Source organism: Wyeomyia smithii, chromosome 3, assembly GCF_029784165.1.
Source record: "Wyeomyia smithii strain HCP4-BCI-WySm-NY-G18 chromosome 3, ASM2978416v1, whole genome shotgun sequence".
Classification (NCBI taxonomy): Eukaryota; Metazoa; Arthropoda; class Insecta; order Diptera; family Culicidae; genus Wyeomyia; species Wyeomyia smithii.
In genome coordinates, this window is record NC_073696.1 from 198,506,400 (window position 1) to 198,527,629 (window position 21,230).

Here is a 21,230-nt window from a genome sequence, read left to right on the forward strand (position 1 = left end):
TAGTTTTCTATATTATGCATATAAAACCACACAGATTTATTTTCTGTTATTTATTTTAAACTAGAAGTGATAACCTTTGATTTGATCCAAACAGATAGAAAATCGATCAGCTGGTTCAAAAGTTATGAATTTTTGAAAATAAAATACATCGAACAAAGCCGTTCTAGCGGTCACCCTTTTTTGGAGCTAGTCCCCCTAGCGACCTAACGAAAAAATACGGGTTCGATTATTTTCGATATACCGCCACAAAGAAGATAAAAAAAACTGGTTGCAGAGGAAAATATAGGCCCAACAGCAAAAAAAAATTTCGATATAGATCCGTCCTTGCAATTTTGAGCACAATTAAAGAACTTTGCGTGACCAATTCCGAAATAGGGTGGCCATAAATAACAGCTTTATTCGAAGTTATTTTATTTCCAATAATCCATAACCACAAACTAACAGACGTGCCACTCGATGACGATTTCATCGACCAGAAAAATAAAGATAATTTTGAAATTTTGCTTAGTGCGCAATAATGCCGCTAGTGTCGCTATAAGTAAGCGTGCACATTAGGGTGGGACAAAAATAAATGTTAGCTCCCATGCACTTTTCATGTTCCTTATAGGTCCCATAACTGTGTAGCTTTTCAGATCGATCGGTGAAACGCCCGATTTGCGCCCGATTTTCAATGTTTCCATACGATTTTATACGGGAAAATCCACTTTTTCAAAACTTATTCTCTATAAATTCCCAGTTGGGCCCTCACAATATATCGATACATGATATTTGTAGGAAATTTTCCTGAGAAAAACTCTTCTGAAGACCGTAAGGCGCTACGATGCTTGTAGAAACAGCTATTCACCCCAAACTGATTGAATGTCTGGCGGACGGCTCACCATTGAAATTTCCCAGCAACACTGCTACAGCATGCTGCTATTGCAGACTAGCTTAAGTATGAGAAATAATTTCGCGTGGAATTAATTTTCAAAGTGTGATTTTTGCTCTAGTATCTTCGGGGAAGCCTCCAAGATAAATTTCGTTTCATTTCTCATCACATGGTTGAATTTGCAACAGCAGCATGCTGCAGCAGTATTGCTAGTAAAATTCAATGGTGAGCCGTTCGTCAGATATTCAACCAGTCTGGGGTGTATATCTTTTTTCACAAGCAAGGTAGCGCCTTGCGGTCTTGAGAAGAGTTTTTCCCAGGAAAATTTCCTATAAATATCCTGTATTGATATATTTTTAGGAGCCAACTGGACATCTCTATAGAAAAAGTTTTGAAAAAGTGGTTTTACCCATATAAAATTGTATGGAAGCTTTAAAAATCGGGCGTTTCACCGATCGATCTGAAAAGTGTCAAAGTTGTCATAGGACCCATAAGGAACACGAAAAGTGCATGGGAGCGAGAAAATAACACCATCGCTTTTTTCCCATATAACCGTGTCCCAGTCTAGTGCACATTCGTTATCAAAGACAAAACCTATCAGTAATGCCGCTTGTGTTGGTTTAGGCTAGCGTGCACACCTATTAGCAAAGACAAAAACCGTTTTACGAAAATAAGTTAGTAGGCAATAAGCTCACATGGTGGCACATGAGTGTAACGTTTCGAATAAGGACGAAGATTTTTCAGGATTTTTGTTCGAAGAGACACGTCTGTTTGTCTGCGCCATAACTTTCGAACCAGTATTTCTTTTATCAAGCTGAAGGTTTTTTACCTAGTTTTAAGATAAAATACCAGAAAAATAGATCTGTTTGCTTTTACATCAGTTATTTATTTATTTCTTTATTTATTTGGTATATCCACCAACAGACAAGCAGGTGCCCTAATGGTGTAACTTAAAGCTAACAATTAAAATATCTTCAGAGAGTCAATACAATATTAGATCTTACAAACAATATTACATTTGAACTAGTCAGATCTTGAAAAAAAAACGATATCGCCGACGAAGATTATATATATATAGATAAATTAATATATATATATATATATATATATATATATATATATATATATATATATATATATATATATATATATATATATATATATATATATGTATATATATATATATATATATATATATATATATATATATATATATATATATATATATATATATATATATATATATATATATATATATATATATATATATAAGATAAATTAATGTCGAATAGAGCAGCAGCAGATAAAAACAATATCGCACGCTTAGCCTTGGGGCTAATAGCGGTCTCGATCAACTAGATTAGTTGAGAGAATTCGTTATCGATATTGTTGTAGCGTATGAACCCGCTGAATAAAACAAATATGTTTTAAAAAACATATCTATAAGAAATAATAAAAAAATAACAAGAAATAAATAAATGTGCATTTAATATATATAATTGGAAATAAAAACGAGTACTTTGAACAATAGATCACAGCAACCTAACGGCTAGCAACAGAACTTTGTTTGCGTAACAGTAAAAGTCGAATCAGTTTTTGGAGAGCTGTTGTAGGAAGCGGATGGAAAAGTTGCACAAACAAAAAAAAAGAGAAAAGTCAAGAAGTCAAGATGGCTGAAAGAAAAAGGATGTGTTCCGTTGGACACGACATTGGCACAGTCGATAACGCTCCCAAGAGGTAAGTTAAACCGGTGTAAGAATTGGTTTGTGCTAGGATACCGGTGTTCGCTCCCTTGTGAGGGAACGACAGCTCTGTGAGGCTGCCACGATATTTGATGCTCCCCTGGGAGGGACAAAAAAAATGGTATGGTTGTCAAAAGGTGGTGGCATACCGATGTTTGTTCTCCTGTGAAGGAGGAACATCTCTGTGAGGCTGCAACAATATTTTATGCTCCCCTGGGAGGGACAAAAAAAATTTTTTTTTCGACTCCTCTGGGAAGGATCGATAGCTCCTCTGGGTAGGATCGATAGCTCTGTGAGGCTGAGAGAACATTGGTTCTTCCCTATGAGAAATTAACAGTGCGTTGAGAAAAAAAAGTGTGTCAATTTTTTCGTTATTGCGAAATTAGAACTAATTGACTGCCATTTTACTTCTCTTGTAGAAAAAAATCCGCTAAAAAGGCTGCGAAATTTCTGAAGAAAGCTCTCGATTCCGAAATAAAGCGAAGTATTTTCCTTGCTTCTAAATTGAAAAAAAAAATGCAAAAACATAAACGCGAGCTCGAGGAATCCATTTCCCTCGGTGAAGCAGGACCAAGTTTCAGACAAAGAAACTCTACAATGTGCGTTGATGAACAAATCGGTGTCGCTGAGTCGTCACTCATGGCAACCGCAAACAATTTGTCTGTGGCGTCATTAAACATACCCGAGTGTATTCCCAGACACAACGAAGACGAGATCGATAGAAGGACTTACGAATGCTGGAAAGAGTTACTAGACGCTTCACTACAGCTAGTTGGTATAACGGACGAAATCACCAAGATGAACATATTCAAAGTTAAAGCTGGTTATAAATTACTGGAAGTTTTGGAAGGTACCTCATCTACAGCAGACACGCCAGATGCAGCTACAGCTCCATTTTCCAATACAGAGAGCCGGTTGAAAAACTATTTTGGATCTCGCGAATATAATTTAATGCAACGCCAAAAGCTGCGTTCTATGTTACAAAAAACGGGTGAGTCAGATATGAACTATGTCAAACGAGTGATTACCACTGCGAAGTTATGTGACTTCGAAGACCAACAGCTGATGGAAACTGTAGCCGACGTGATTCAGTTACATGCCGTAAACCTAAAAGTCAGAGAGACGGGACGAAAATTGTTGCGTAAAGGAGGAACGCTTATGAATTTGATCGATAAGGTACGCGCATACGAACTGGACAAAGCAAATGAAGAAATTTTTGCACCTTACCACCCACAAGTACCAACGTATGCCGAAGTTGCCGCTTTGTCTAACGGTTCAACAGGGTCAGGTAACTCACATCGTTATGTTCCATATCCCAGGACACAAGATGCTCGAGAGCTCAACCAGGGAAAGTACAACAATTGGCCAAATACGAGAGGCAAAGGCACCTTTCGTGGTCGTGGTGCGAATAAAAAAGTTGAGTCATTGGTCAACCCGTCGTGTTGGAGATGCACCAGCAGGTTCCATTTACCATCGACTTGTCACGCTATCAATAAGGTTTGCCGCAATTGTCAGAGAGTGGGACATATTGAACGGGCTTGCCATGATCTACCTGTTTCAGTTCCAACTATTCAACGAAATAAAGAAGTGGATGGCATTATTAAACAAAAAAAGATTGCTGCAGTAATCAAAGAGGACGAGGAAATCGAAGAGAATAATAGGCTTGTGAATGAATAAAATCCTTTATCCTCTACGATGCCAAAGCGAGTTCTGCGACTTGAATTGTGTTACTAGTTCATGAATCTGTACGATATTTCTTCTTTTGAATAAATTTTGTGTTACACAAAAAACGATTTCAAAACAAACACTAAAGAGATTTTGTCTCATTTAAAAGAAACATATTCATCGCAGAAATACCTATTGGCTCGTATGAGAAATTATACTAAGTCTTTATGCTAAAACTACAAATTTTTTCAGAGCGAATCACAAGAAACTATCATTTTAAATCGTTGTTGGAACGACGATTCAAAGGATGGCGTTGTCATCGGCCAAATTGCTGGCGTACGAGTTGCATTTCTCATTGACTCCGGGGCTGAAGTTAACACGATTAGTGGAGATGTTTTCAAGTATCTCATGAGTAATGTGCAATCGGAAGAACAACTGTTCTCGGTGACTAAAGGTACAGACAAACCACTAAGGGCGTACGCAAGTCCTGGCGAAATAAACGTGGTTGCGACTTTTGTCGCCGAGCTGCATATTTCCAATGTTCGTCCAAAATACTTAGAAAAGTCATTAAGAATGCACGACCTTTGTTGAGCAAAACCACTGCAATTCGGTACAGTGTGCTTCAGATGGGACTTAACGTACCGATCAATTATTCAACACCACAAAGTTGTGTGACGAAGTTATTTCCAGGAGAAATTCTCGCCTTGACTTCCAAAGAATTTCCAAAATTCAATGTACCCGCTGTTGTATTGAGCTACGACAAAGAAAAACCACCGTCCAGAAATGTTTACACCAATATTCCTGTTACATTCAGAACGGAAACCGAACGCAGGCTAAATGAACTGTTATGTTCTGGCATTATTGAGCGGGTGACCGAATCAATGGATAAGTTGTTTTGCTCTTCTCTTTTGGTTGTCCCTAAAGGAAAAAATGACATTAGATTGGTAGTTGATCTGAGAGGACCCAACAAATCAATTATACGAACTCCATTCCGGATGCCAACCCTCGAGGAGATATTAACCGATTTACATGGTTCAACCTGGTTTTCGACTTTAGATTTGAAAAGTGCATTCTTTCACGTCGAACTTGCAGAAGAGTCAAGACATCTTACGAATTTTTTTGCGGGCAACGCAACATTTCGTTTTAAAAGATTACCCTTTGGTCTTTGCAATGCACCCGACATTTTTCAGGAGATACTCCAGACGAACGCTCCTGTCGGGGCGTTCGAAACTATTTAGACGACATTATTGTCCATGGAAAAACAAAAATAGAGCATGATGAAAATTTACAACATGTACTCTCCCGATTACGAGAGCACCACGTGAGCATAAACGAGGAGAAATGCGTGATCAGACAACAAGCAGTTAAATTTCTTGGGTTTTCACTGGCACATGACGGTATACGAGTCGAAGAGGACAAATTGAGGGCAATAAAGGAATTTCGTAGACCCGAAACTCAGCTTGAGGTCAAGAGCTTTCTAGGCCTCATAAACTTGATCGAAAAGTTCATTTTTAAAAGAGCGGATAAAACAGAGAAGTTGCGAGTTTTAGCTAAATCGAGTTTTTTTTACTGAACGGAGGCTGAAGAAGCAGAATTCCAATTTTTGAAGCACGAGGCTCTGGCATCAATTTCGAGATTAGGGTATTTCAGTGTGACGGATGAAACAGAATTGTATGTGGATGTCTCAGCCATTGGCTTGGGAGCAGTGCTCATACAATTTAATAAAGATAGAGTCCCACGAATAATATCCTGCGCATCAAAGGTTTTAACCAATGTGGAAAAAAGTACCCTCAAACACAAAGAGAAGCACTTGCCATTGTTTGGGCAGTGGAAAGATTTGCTTTCTATTTGACGAGTAGATCGTTTTCGATTAGAACAGATTCAGATGCAAACGAATTTATTTTCGGTAAAGGACACAAAGCGAGTAAACGTGCTGTTTCCCGCGCAGCATCGTGGGCTTTGAGGCTTCAGTCTTATGACTTTACTGTTAAACGAATTCCAAGCCATTTGAATGTTGCGGATGCGTTATCTCGTTTAATAGTGAATGAAACTGATGAACCATTTGACGAAGAAGATGATAAACATTTGCTCTATGCTATCGATGGAGGCCTCATGAATATAACCTGGAATGATATCGAGCTTGCTTCCGAATCCGATGTAGAACTTGCGCAAATCAGAGCGGCTAAAGAATCTGGTATCTGGCCTGAGAACCTCCGTCAGTTCGAATCTCAAGCCAAATATTTGACAACTCTAGGTTCAATTGTATTCAAAGACGATAGAATAGTGTTACCCATACGACTACGTACAAGGGCTTTGGAAACGGCGCACCAGGGACATATTGGTTGTGCGGCCATGAAACGAATCATGAGAGAATATTTTTGGTGGCCGGGAATGAGCAAATGTATTGAGTCTTACGTCAAGAGTTGTAAGATTTGTCTGGTTATTTCGAAGAAAAACCCGCCAATCCCTCTGACAAGTCGGCAACTACCTGATGGTCCTTGGTAAATGCTGCAGGTTGATTTTTTGTCAATTCCTAGTTGCAGCTTCGGCGAACTACTAGTTTGTATAGACACATACTCTAGATATTTGTCGGTGATAGAAGTTAAAACGATAAATGCCAACAACACAAACATGGCTCTTTGTAAAATTTTTCATACTTGGGGCCTACCACTTTCGATTCAGAGCGACAACGGACCTCCATTTCAGGGAACGGAGTTCGTAAACTATTGGGAGGCCAAAGGAGTTAAAATATATAAGTCAATTTCACTACACCCACAGTCAAATGGCTCCGTTGAGAGACAAAATCAAGGGATTATTAAAGCTCTTGCTGCTGCTAAACAAAGTGGGATAAACTGGAAAGAAGCACTTCAGGAATACGTACACATCCACAATACGATGAAGCCACACTCACGCCTGGGAGTAACTCCTTTCGAGCTCCTTGCAGGTTGGAAATACCGTGGAATATTTCCAAGTTTGTGGGATTCGAAAAGCATTGATGAATTGGATAGAGTTAATGTAAAAGAAAATGATGATCTAGCTAAATTGATCAGCAAGAAATACGCTGATAAGCGTAGAGGTGCAACGGAAAGTGATATTGTTCCCGGAGATAAAGTAGTAATAGCTATATCAAAAACGAATAAGCTAGATCCGACCTTATCTAAGAAAGCGTATACAGTACTTACACGACAGGGTGCTAAGATAGTTTTGCGAAACGAGGATGGTGTTCAGTATGCACGTAACATTCAAGATGCTAAACGAATTTCAGACTCGAGTGCAACTATTATGGTAAATACTGAGGACATGAGCAATGTACTTCGGCAACAGTCAAATAACTCACATGGATCACTAGTAACTACGATTAGAGATGAATTTCAAAAGATTAATAAGCCATATGAGAAACCGAAGAGAGCACTTACTAAACCAAACAAGTTCAAGGACATGACTTTGTATCATATATTCGAATAATTTAATAGTAATAGTCGAGTAACAGAGTAGAGGAGAAGGGAATTGTAGAGTATGAACCCGCTGAATAAAACAAATATGTTTTAAAAAACATATCTATAAGAAATAATAAAAAAAATAACAAAAAATAAACAAATGTGCATTTGATATATATTTTTAGAAATAAAAACGAGTACTTTGAACAATAGATCACAGCAACCTAACGGCTAGCAACAGAACTTTGTTTGCGTAACAGTAAAAGTCGAATCAGTTTTTGGAGAGCTGTTGTAGGAAGCGGAAGGAAAAGTTGCACAAAGAAAAAAAAAGAGAAAAGTCAAGAAGTCAAGATTGTTTTTGGCACATTTTGCATGTGTAGGATAAGTACAACGATACACCGTGCCCCAGTGCTGAGTCGAGAAAATTTCCAGCTCGAAAAGATCCTCGACTCGATCGGGAATCGAACCCGATATCACAACCGTGTGGGAGAGCTAGCCGACCGACATTGCTAACCACAGAACCACGGGGACCACAGCAGCAGCAGATACTCTGTTGAAAAGCCTTTGGAGACCAACCATTGCGCCAAAAATGCAGTAGTTAGTTCGTTGAGCAGGCAATCGTAGCATCAAATTGTTTCGCAGAGCACGAGGTTACACGTTTACATTCACTTGTTCCAAAAGAGCGGAACAGTCTATGCGGCCTTGTAAGAGATCTGTGGTGAACCCTGGCCCTGTCTCTACGGACAGACAGAAGCTCCAAACGTATTAATAAGCAGCGACTATCATAGCTTGGTAGACCGGAGCGATTCGTCCATGGCAGTTTACGAAGAGCAAATCTCAAAAAGCGCCGTTGAACTGATTCTATTCTTTCTACGCCATTGTTGGGATGAGGGGTCCAGACAACCGAGCAGTACTCCAGTATAGAGCGAGATACTGCGCAATACAATGATTGAAAGCAGTAGATATCCGTAAAATCTTTTGTGATCCCGAAGATGAATCCCAGAATTCTATAAGCTCTGTCGACAGTAAACGAAATGCGGGGCTTGAAGGTGAGCTGGGAATCCAAAATTACCCCCAAGTCTTTAACTTGGTTTACGCGCTCGATTTCAGTTTCTAGCAAAGCGTATTTGTGATGTATAGTCTGTTTTTCCGCAAAAATGATATAATCGAGCATTTGGATGGTTTAACGTCCATACGGTTCAGATGGCACCAATCGGAAAAAATATCTAGCTGACAATGAAGAAAGTGACAGTCTTTAATTGTGTGAACTTGAAGATAGAGTTTGAGGTCATCCGCGTAAGACAACCGTGGTCCTTTAGTCACGTTATTAAAATAGAGCTGGAAGATAAGCGGTCCTTAGTGACTTACCTGCGGTATTTCAGACGTGGCGTCAAAATAAGAGGATTGGCAATCCATAATAGCAACGGTTAGACGGCGACCGGTAAGGTACGATTGAAACCATAGTTAAAGATTCCCATAGATTCCAAGATTGTCAAGTTTTGCAACGGCTTAGTTCAGTTTATCGAAGGCAGCTGTCAAGTCAGTGTAAATGACATCCGTCTGAGCACGCTCCACCATACTGTCACTGATGTACGAAGTGAGGCAAAGCAAATTAGTGGCGGTGGAGCGACCGGCTGTGAACCCATGTTGGTCAATGCTTATGAAAGCTTTGCAGTGAGCGAGTAAAGGCTCCATGATGACAAGCTCGAACAGTTTGGCTACCGCACAGAGCGAGGTGATGTCACGATAATTGCTCACGTCGTTTTTGTTTCCCTTCTCGTGTACTGGAAACATGTACGCCGATTCCCAGCAGGACGGGAAGACACCGAAAGTGACAGATAGCTGGAAAACATGCACAAGCGGAGATACTAGATTATCAATATGCGTTTTAAGAAACGTCGACGGAATTCGGTCAGGACCTGGGTTTAATGATGCTTTGAGTTTGCAGCAGACTCTAGAAATCCTCGTCGGGTCTAAATGAAAGGTGTTCAAAGTTTGACCGGACCGTGGGGTATTACCTGCGGCACGTTTAACGCGGTTATCGCTCAGTGTCTCGTCAGTGAACACGCTGGCAAATTTCTCGGAAGAAGGCTGACAGATGTCCTGCGGGGTGGTTACCTCCTTACGTTAAATGTCATAGAAGAGGTGGCGTTGTTGATTGACGAACCTCCAAAACTGCTTGGGACGAGACTTGAGCTTTCTTGGTAAATCTTGTTGGTATCGGAGAAAGCATCGTTTTGCAACACTCTTGTAGGTGTGGTTGATTCTCACATGATGACGTTTTAGGGACAGCGTACGGTGCTTAGTAAGCTTTTTCAAGGCAGCTCTCTTCTGGGATTTCAACTGCCGAAGTTCTCTCGTTTGCCACAGCTATCGGGGCGCAGGATACTGGCACTTCTTTGGAACGTATCGGTCGATGGCATAGGCCAATACGTTGGAGAAAGTTTGAGTCAAAAAAAGAGTTCCAGTCGAGCTCGGAGAAAAACTCAGCGATACTCTGGTGATCGACCTTGCGGAAGTTGTAAGATAGGTAGCGGATGCAGTCAAGATCGCGTTTTAGTTCGGCGTTTATAGTTACGAATAAAGGTGGTGGAGGACTATTTTCACTAATGAAGCCGGGGCCTCGCATAAATATGGGGCCGTGTCCTGCTGGGCGCTCACAAAGCAGAGGTCTAAAATGCGGTTGTTCTGATTGGTAATATGGTTAATTTGAATGAGTGTGGCTGAGCTATAACAATCCAAAAGTAAAGCAGCGTTAGGATGGATGCTCGAATGATCCAAGTCCGAAAAGAAAAACCCATCTCGAAATTCTCTCCATGAAATCTAAGGAACATAGACATCGCCGAACACCATAACTTCGTCTGTTGCTTTTGCCGTTTCCAACACTGAGAAGACTGATTGGCAATGAGCAACAATCAATTTACGCTCATGTACTCGATCCGGAGGTATGTACAGAGCGCAGAGAAACAGCCCACGATCGCCCAGTTTGATCACTGTCCAAACTTGTTCAAGGCTCAAAGAGGCAGCATCCACTAAAGTTACATGCAAATTTTATAAAACTATCGAAATTTTTAAGTTGAATTTACTCAAATTTTAAAAATAACATATTTTTAAAAATTTCTCTATACAAGGAGTCAAATGTTCCCTTCAAATTGAGATTAAGAGATATTTTCTATGTTTGCAAATGAAAAACGCATGTTTTTGATGAAAAATATTAGTAACTTTGAGTAGAATTTTATGTTCACCCCAAAAAATGACAAACAAATGAAAAACGCATGTTTTTGATGAAAAATCTTAATAACAGTGACGAGAATTTTTTTTAAATAAATCGGTTGTTTTCAAAGATAGAAAAAAACCTTTCTTCTACAAAACTACTTAAAATTAATGGAGCTATAACATTGTAGAACAACTTTTTCTTCTATCTACAAAGATAAAAAAAAGTTAGATACTTGATTTCATCGAAAATTTGGGTCTCCCTAATTTTTGATATTTTTTCAAAAAGCGCTTTATCATATGTAACAACTTTGTAGAAAAAAGTTTTTCTTTGAAATATTGCTATAGAGCTCCAGACCTAAATTTCTCCCTAAATTTGCTTTCTGGATCATTACGAATTGCAAAATCACTTATACGGAATTTTACCTATTCATTCAACACCGACATTGCAGCCAGCATATCCTTTTGAATCTAACGGCCCTCTCAGTTAAGCAGGGTTTATGTTTTTAACTGATTGATGTCACGTCAGCATAATGTCCAGAGAACTGCGAAGTGTGAAGGTGGAAATCGCAGCCATCCAAGAAGTGCGATCGCCGAAGGAGAGAGATCGTTTAGGTTTGTTTCATTTAGAATTTGGCAGCATACAATTTCCGATTTCTCCATGAGGAAATAACGTACAAAATTAGTAAAAATATGGTTTTGCAGGGTTTTTTTAACTTCAAGGAAAAAATTCAAGAATAATTTTTGTCTGCTGTTCTGATGAATTCTCGAACTTTTCGTCGAATACCTTCCATCAATTTCTGCACAGTGGCAACATCAACCGTATCGGTCATTTTTTTTTCACCACCTCGCCATATCAGATGATATTTTGTTTGATTTGCTACACTTCTTCAATTCACGCTTGAGTGATGCCCAATACTATCTTTCGATGGGACGAAACTGTGAATCCTTTTTTCTATAACATCAATATTATTTTGCTTGTACGATTCCAATACATCCCGGATGTAGTGACAGCTAGCTAGATTGGGCCAGAACTTCACGGGGCCTTCGTGTGACTGGATGAAGGGCAAAACTATTTCCTGAAGGCACTTCTCCTAATAAACATGCCCATTAACAGTTGCTCCAGTGATGAAAACTTTTGTTTTCTTTCCACAGCTACAGATGGCTTGCCAAATCAACTCGCGAGCGAATTTATCCATGAAATCGAACCCACCTGGAGCATTCCCCTCATGATTAGGAAGGTAAAGTCTCCGACCCGGAATTTGTACAAAGTCAATTTGACGTATGTTTCATCGTCCATCAAAATACAGCCGTTGTACTCTGTCAGGACTTGCTCGTATAGCTTTCTTGCTCGGGTTTTGGCAACCGGGTTCTGTTTCAGCGTCCTGTTAGGTTGTTGGCTGGCATGATACGACCGTAATCCTTCACGCAAACAGATTCGACGAATTGTACTATGTGCTGTATTGAACCTTTTCGTCAAATCGCGGAGGGAGACCCCAGGATTATTCCGGACTGCCCTGGTGAGCCTTGGCGCGGAATCTCTTTACAAAAAAAGTTCTACTTGTAGTAGGTGATATAGGGTTCGATTCCCGATCGAGTCGAGGATCTTTTCGAGCTGGGAATTTTCTCGACTCAGCACTGGGGCACGGTGTATCAATGTACTAATCCTACACATGCAAAATGTGCCAAAAACAATGTCGATAACGAATTCTCTCAACTAATAATCTAGATGATCGAGACCGCTATTAGCCCCCAGGCTAAGCGTGCGATATTGTTGATATAAGTATTTTGAAAAATATTGTAGAAATTGGAGCGTATGTCGTCATTCAGTTTAATTGACAATATAGTTTGCATTGCAATGGTAAGGTCATATCCTCCTTACTTTTGTCTACGAAAGTAGGTATCTTAAATTCGTACTACAAGATCGATTCGAACGAATTGGAAAAGGCTATTCTCATTTTCGAATGAACTAAAGGAAAGGGCACTTAGCATTCAAATCGATTCGTACGGAAACAGGAATACGAATTTAGGTTATTTTCGTACGAATTGTTCATATACTCCAACCATAACCCATATCGCACGGTAAAGCCATCATTGGATTAGGATTTTTTTCACAATTGTAAAAATAAACTACAATATAACTTTGCTTTGTTAAATAATTTATTCATGCGATTAAGATATTTTGTCATCGTTGATGTGTTGTGCACTTTGTAAGTGTCAAAGTGTTGCAGGTGTGTAATGCATTCGTGTGTAGTTGATCTCGTCTATAAGTCTGTTTGAAAGATTCTTTGTTACGTTTATATATGCTCTTGTTCATTTAATCTATACATTCAGTGTTTCCGTTATAAGGACTGATTTCTGCCTGCCCCAAGAGAATGGAAAAAATTCTCCAGGTCGGGAGTGGCTTCCGGGCCGCTATAATTATTTTCATCGTTATACTCGCTGTCATCCAATACGCTTTTACTGATAAAATTGCCTCCATTACTTCTATGCAAACGGCATACGAAGAACAAGGGTTCGAGAGACGCAATGATGAAGATTTCCTCTTACTGTTATTTGCTTGTGCTGAATTACCGAGTTTTAGCAACTATTACTGTTTATTGACTTACTATGAATACAACACAAACAGAAAATACATCGTTATTCTGAGAATAAACTACATGATTTTTTATTTATATTACAGCTAGAGTTTATTATTGATGATTTTCAAATAGCTATACGTACTAGTTCATGACTTGTATTGGCCTTTTTCGTATTGTTTGGTTTTTGTTTGCAAATGGCATTCCAAAACATGGACCACAACGATTACTATTATAAAATCTATATTGCCTGAGACTGCGAACAGTTTTTCGTTATAAAATGCATGAAATTCTGAAAATGCTTTAAAACACACAAGATTATATGTACGAACATCTGTAAAACAACCAGCAATTCAATGAAAATATTGCGAATCGTGCACTGAGAATTATAGATCAGACATTCAAAGGAAAAATATAATATCAGAACGAATGCGTGTTATGTTTGTGAACACTATAACGGACTAGAACAAATACTGAGTGGGAGTTTGTGATCAACGTTTGATGATACACTGTGTTACATTGTACATAGCTTGTACTGTTCTACAACCCTCTGGGCACGATTGCAAAAAATTCAACCTTGTAAACAACAGCATTGTAAAACTAAAGGCTGGTTTTATACAAATGCTACCCGTTCTTGTATTTTTTATACCAAAAAATGCAAAAATTGTTGCGTCTCAAACATTTATTTCGTGTCGAATTCAGCACAATACCATTTCACAGAAAGATCTTTTACTCGTTTCAAGTAAGATTATTGATTATTACATTATTCTAGGAAACTGCTGTCTAGCAATTTAAATACAGTTCCTTGTTTGCTTCAAGGAAACGACTACATTCAAACAGTATACCACTACATATGCGTTGTAATAATGAATATGATCGGTCAAGTTTTCGTTGATACTATTAGATAAAATGAAAGAATCATCTAAATGGAGTTCAATCTTTAGTTTAAAACTGACAAGTAAAACTAAACTGTTGGCTAAGCGCGTAGTGGTTTTAGCACGAGTTGAATTCGCTAGCCCTGACTATTTTTCGTGTTAAAAGTAACTCCATTAAATGTTTTAAAAAGCCGTTCATTTTGGCTATGCATTGTAAGATCATGTTTTCGTTTTCGAATAATCTTTAAAGTGATGAGTGATAAACTAGTTAAAATCTGTTTCTTTACTGAATTCGTTATTCATCTGATGGATATACTAAAATCAAACAAAAGAAACGAGCATGCTAATCGTGAAAACTATGGTATTATCTTTGCACTCTAATACAAAAACGATTTGTAGCACACTATTTAGGAAAAATATGTTACTATACGCGTTCCGTGCTTCCTCTTCTGCCACGTGGACTGATTTTAACAGATTCTTTTTTGACAAGTTTAGCACTGCAGATCCACGGGCGAAAACAAAGAAGTAAACTATACTTAAGCAGAGGAAGCCGAAGTTTTTCCGGCATCGGTAGCGGTAGCGTTGGTAGTGGTAGCCGTTGCAGTAGTAGTAGCTGTGGCGGCAGGAGTATCAGTAGAAACTGCAACATTTGATTTTGTATTTTCGGTTTTGGCTTTTTTGCTTGCCACTGATTCGGTCAGGATTTTATCAACGTCCTGCAAAAATAGGTAGAACGAAGATTTGCAAAACTATAGCGGACGTAAACTATTAATTGTTTTTTTTTTTTTTTTTTTTTTTTTAAAGCAAGCCTTACAATTGTAATACGATTTTTACTTAGGGACAACGAGTCTTGAGCATATCAACAAAACAACACTAAATGTACAGACTTTTAAAGAGTATAGTTCTGAGCAGGGAATGACAAGTATTCAAAATGGGTACAGAAAACAAGAGCATGTCATAAATCTTTGTATGGTACAATTTAATATTCAATTTCAAAGAAAATAATACATCCAGGGTTGTTTACAGCCCAAGTAAAAATTATTTACTGTTGGATGACATACGTTAATATGTCGAAATCCCATATTTAAGGAAAAAGCAAATTCATAAATTCATTTAACTTTTGAACCCAGAATTTATATGAATTTTAGTTTAGTCGGTTTGAAAATAGTGAACAATCTAAAGTATAATATTTCAACGGGTTCAACATCTTACGGTAGAATCCCTGTAAAACCCCTGCTTTGGTACAAATTAAAAACAGAATTCGTTTTTTTTAAACTTTGTGGGAGTTGATGAAATAAAATCAAAGGAAACAAAAGTATGTTTCTGGTTAAATGAAACCATTGGGAATGACTTCATAATAGATTTAAAAAAAGCTTTCTCCTGCAATTAGGAAAACCCGTTTCTACTTTTAGACTTTATAAAAAAAACGATTTATTCTATCCTCAGAATATAAGTTGATAATTTACTAAACATTGCATAAATTATAGCTAAAAAGTTAACTTGAGGCTCATGTTTTCCCATCAATACAACAGAGCCGAAATTTTCAACAGCCCTCCAATTTGAGAGAAGCTTTGATTTATAAAACAACGATTGTTGAATCTTCATATTTTGGTACGATATCTGTTTAGCAAAAACATATCAACTTGGTCCAAAGATAACACCCATATTGACCATTCAAGTTACCTGTTCGGGATGCTTCCCAATGAATTCCAACCTTGCAGCGTCATACATTTTGACAAACTTGTCCCGCTGCTCCTTGAACTGTGCGAACAGAGCATCGTCTTTGTGACCTTTTAAACGTTCGGCTAGTTCTACCTTTTTGTCGTGCTCCTCTTTAATCTCCGCTGTTACCCATGGTTTATCCAACGGGTATTCCTCTCTCGGTTTTACTGGTGCCTTTGTTCGCAGCTTTTTGTTTCCTATAAGTTTTGAGCCCTTTGCATTTGGTGCACTAGCTCGAATGGGTAGTTTTCCACCTGGTTTGATGATTCTTCCCCCAGGTGGCATCTTTCCATTCGGTACCCGTCTCATCGGAGGTGGACCATTTCGGAGTGGTGGCATCATGCGTCCCATTGGATTCATTATCGGGCCTCGCATAGGAGGCATTGGTCTTTGCATCAGCGAAACTGGACCAGGACACATTGGAGGACCTCCGAAGCGCCCGTTCGGTGGTGGTGGAGGCATCATTGGACCACCCCGCATTCCACGCATACCCATCGGAGGAACTCTAAAATGTGGAGGAGGTAGTGGTGGTGGGAAAGGTCCATTTCTTCGACCACCACCCATTGGATACATAGGAGGCATAGGCGGAATGGGTGGGCCCCAAGGAGCATTCAATCCCGGTGGCATTCGGCGCATGTTGTTCCCATTCCGCATGTTTGGCCGCTTCTGGTTTGGATGCCCCTTTCTGTTGTTTGTAGTTGTCCTGGCATTTTGAGAGACAACGGCACCAGTTGAAGTATCTGTATTGGCGGCTGAGACAGAAGTTGAAACTTGAGGAGCAGGTGCGGCTGGGATCTGTACGTCGTCATTGAAATCTACAAATCCTGGATTATCACCCAGTTGATTTGCATTGAACATGGCTCCTATGTTTCGAGGATTCATAGATTTGGGCCCGCCTCCTGGTTTGAAGCGTAGCCTGTTCGATGCTCCGTTTAAACCTCCACGACGTTTCTGGGTTGCTTTGGTGGCGACCATTTTGTACGGGTTTCTACTGTTTAGATTATAACTTTTCCATGCAAATTTACTGAATACCGAAACAAACCTCTACTTTCTGTCCGATTGTAGTCTCAATATAATTGAACTGAATTATACAACAAACGAAAATAGGTTTTCTGCTTTAAATACAAGTGCGTAAAAAGAATAAAAATTTTCACTTCTGACTTTTTCTGAGTTTCTTCTTTGCTTTTCGTTTTCTGACTGCAGTTTATGTTCTAAAAATTGACAAATACACAAAAGACCAGAGATGCCAGATATTTTTGAAAATATCGTCGACTAAATAAACCACTCTTTTAATAAAAATTTTACCCTGAACGTAGATATTAAACTATTCAGAGCTTGTGTCAAGCACTTAAGCAGTTAAAAGTTAAAAGAATAAATAAACGTTGTAAGAAAATCCAACGTTTGAGTAAATTAAACGAATAATTCAAGAGACAGAATCAGAGGGTAAAGAAACACAATTTTAAAACGGTGCCTATAATTTAAGTTTCCTATCAATAAAATTTAGCCTTCCAAATTTCAGCACGGTGCTTTAGAACAGAGATATGTTTCAGGTCAGGCAGCGCTAAACTCAATGTTAAATATTTTGAACAGGTTTGGCAGGAATCAATTCACACGGTGAGACACTTATTTGACTAATTTTGACGTTTTCTGTAGGTCAGGGAATTTTGAATCGCAGTAACGGAGTAGAAAATATAATAACGTCGTAACGTAGCACAGCAACCTCAACAAACAATGACCGTTTTGGTATTTAAATTCCGTCGTGCGCATGCGCGGATCAAAATAAACAAAACTTAATTTAAATAACAAAACGTCCATTGTTTGTTGAAGTTGCTATGTTACGTTATGACGTTGTTATATTTTCCGCTTCGTTACTATGATTGAAAACTATCTCACACTCAATCAGATAATAAATGTTTGGTAATTATTATTACAATTTCGATCGGTAAGTTTAAGAAAATACAGAGTAGTTTGTAAAATTGATATAACTTTACATATTTTCTGTATTCAGCAAATGATTTTACTGAATACTGATATATTTTCTACTGAACCGTTCGGTAAATTAAACTTTTATCGAATATTGGTAAAAAACTACTTGAGCAACTACACTGCCGCACATAGCAAGTCAGTCATTGCATTTTCAGTAAAATTGAGTTATTACGCGTAAATGGTAGCTAACAATGCATAGTTTCGTAACAATTGATGAGCTCAACAACTTTGTTCTGAAAAACTGCTGGAAAACATCCAAACATATTGTCCCATCTCGTAAGAAGCCATGTTATAAAATCATATAAAAACGCGTTTTTCTCGGCTTGCTGAAAATGTAGGACTGACATGCTATGCGCGGCAGTACAGAGCTGTCAAATTTTTTCTATTCGTTGTTCTCGTTCTGGTTGTCAAGTCACATTCTCGGTTCCGTTTGAACATTGAAGTTCCTACGCAAAAATTGAGGACTTTCTCTAACAATTTCAGCTAAAAGATGATCGCATAGTACAAATTTTTCGTAAGTATACATATACAAAATTTGTAAATATTTTAGTCATCAAACCATCACATGATTTGCCTCTACTTCCGAGCATCTGTTGCATGCTACGTAAATAGTTAGTTTACACCGCCTTGTTGATGGACACATCCGGAAGATCTTCGGCTTTGAAACTATGAGCACAACTGGCATGAAGGTTAATTGATTTTCACCCTGACAAATTCGGTGCGGCGAGCGTCGATTTTCGATTTTTTTCTATTTTCAATAGGTAAAATTTTTAATAATATTTGAACAAAAATATTGTTTTATCAAAACAATGTTACATCATATTTCTGATTTGCTTAAATAATTAAAAGTGAACAAATAACAAATATCACAGATCTTTCGGTATTGTCTTACACAACTTACAGATTTGATCGGTGGTTTTGGCAACTAATTGCATTTGCCGTTTTCACAAATTAAGTCGGTAATAATGACAGAAAGCAACAAAAATTTGATTACTGATCGATCGGTAGTGGTTTATATTACCGAACGTTTTACCGAGCGCTCAGCTGTTGAAAAGTCGGTGAAAAAAAGACGAATTCGGTGATTTAATATAAGTGTGTGACCTACAGGAAACGTTGAAATCGGCTGCGTGCATTTTTCGCCATTGCTGCTTGTGGAAAGCTGAATACATTTCAGTTTTATATTTTTCTATCCAGTTTTCCAAGAGCGGTATTGGTGGATAGATTTGACATATGATGGAGGTTGTCAAACTTGAATTTTAGTTTGATGAAAATAACCATTGACCTAGTACTTCGATTTTAACTCTGGAATTCCATCATGCAGGTCTTCAATCGTCAAAACCTACGCTTAAAGTGGATATCCAGATTTCCACGAGCGGCAATGGCGAACAGTGCACGCAGCCCATCTTGACGTTTTCTGCAGGTCAGGAAATTTCCAATCGCAGTAACGGAGTAGAACATATAACAACGACGTAACCAAAAACATCATATCAAGACTGGCATCTCTGGATTGATCCCATAAAAATGACAAGCGTCAAATCAAACAGCGCACTCCATCCAATGAAGGTGGATGTTTGCTATGAAAGTGCTGGTAATTACATTGCTGACAGAGACAGAGAAGACAGAGTGTGTGTATGTGGTCGTCCAGTCGGAGCGTTCGGCTCGCATTCGCATCGCCAGCACACACACTAGCATGCGTCAGTTCCACTTTTACTCAAAAGACTGCGCTGCCAAAACTGTCGCACAATCTTAGGCAGAGTTCCCAGTCTTCATGATATGGTGTTTTTGTAGAAACGTAGCATAGCAACTTCAACAAACGATGGGCGTTTTGTTATTTAAATTTTGTCGTGCGCATGCGCAGATCAAAATAAACAAAACCGTTTACTACAGGCTCGAATACACACACGGCGTGGCAACGCCTTCCTGACGAAAATTGTCAGTACCTGCTTGAAACCTTCTCTATACGGAAGGCGCAATCCCGCCGTCTCGAGCCCCGCCGTGTGGTAACTTTCTTGTCGTCATGCCACCCAATTCATGTTTGTTTATGTTTGTTGGAAGAAAAAATAAAGCAACACACTTCTAGAATTACCTGCAGGCGGAAAATGATACAACACGGCGTTGCCAGCGCCTTCGCCAAAAGAAGGCGACACAAAGCCGTGTGGAAGGCACGATGCGTCTACACGGAAGGCAGTCAAGTACGCAGCCGAAGGCGGCGAACGACTACCTTCTTCACTAGAAGGCACAAATAGAAGGTTTTGGCTGAAAGGCGTCCCAATGTAAGGCGCGATTACTCCTTCTAATTTGTATGAAGAAGGCATTATTACGCCGTGTGTGTATTCGGCCTTAAAGTTGCTATACTGCGTTGCAAAATTTTTATGTTATTCACTCCGTTACTGCGATTGAAAATTACCCGACCCACAGAAAACGTCAAAATGGGCTGCGTGCGCTGCCCGCCATTACCGCTTGTGGAAAGCTGGATAGCTAACGAGCCGTTTGAAGAAACTTCAGTTCAAGCGGCGAGCGGTAGTTTCCAACACCTGATCTCATACTTCTCTTTCTTCCTTCGATGCCAGATTGGACCTACGGTGAAGACATGCTTGTTTGTGAACAATGTGAGCTTTGACTGGAAAATATGTGATTATGACCCGCATTTTGCAGAGGTGGCAACCTGTTCTTTTGCTCGACAGTTTTCAATTTGCCGGTATTTTTTCCAGCATTCGGCTGGTTTAAACCAGCCATTTTATGTGGGAAGTCATGTCAAGACATTTTTGAGCGGAATTCGAAGACATTTGAAAAAATGACCTGGCAATGAAGGGCAGAGTAGCATTGCCACGTCTATATCCTTCCCCGATTCCCTACTATCCACTTGGGAAAAAGTATGACGCCGGCCCCGACGAGCATGAAAATTACCTCATCATGTTTGCAGTCAATCAGTTCCGATTCGTTTGCATCATGATTCGAGAAAGTTTTCCTACGCGAAGCATTAGGATACGTATCTTTACTTCGAATCAACTGAAAAGCTAACTGATCGAAGCAACCCAACAAGCGAAGTTTCCATTCACCACACACTAACCTTCGCACTCAGGATTATTTCTGTGTAGAACACCAACGCTCTTCCTTGCTTACCAATCGTATGAAGCTTCATC

The 21,230-nt window shown here is 39.0% G+C and overlaps 1 protein-coding gene across 1 annotated transcript; it reads right to left on the minus strand.

Annotated features, from left to right (window-relative positions):
- Positions 1–13,067: 13,067 nt before the first annotated feature.
- LOC129726399 (DNA-binding protein K10-like) lies at positions 13,068–17,312 on the minus strand. Its single transcript, XM_055683027.1, has 2 exons — positions 16,063–17,312; positions 13,068–15,095 (listed from the first exon to the last, which is right to left on the minus strand). Exons 1-2 carry the CDS (start codon positions 17,074–17,076, stop codon positions 14,916–14,918), a joined length of 1,194 nt encoding a protein of 397 aa, XP_055539002.1. The 5' UTR covers positions 17,077–17,312; the 3' UTR covers positions 13,068–14,915.
- Positions 17,313–21,230: the final 3,918 nt, after the last annotated feature.

Bases quoted from the DNA above. Each gene is read 5' to 3' on its own strand.
- LOC129726399 (XM_055683027.1), bottom strand. From the start codon at position 17,076: ATGGTCGCCACCAAAGCAACCCAGAAACGTCGTGGAGGTTTAAACGGA. The intron at 15,096-16,062 runs GTAACTTGAATG...CTATTTTTGCAG, and splicing joins TTGGGAAGCATCCCGAACAG to GACGTTGATAAAATCCTGAC.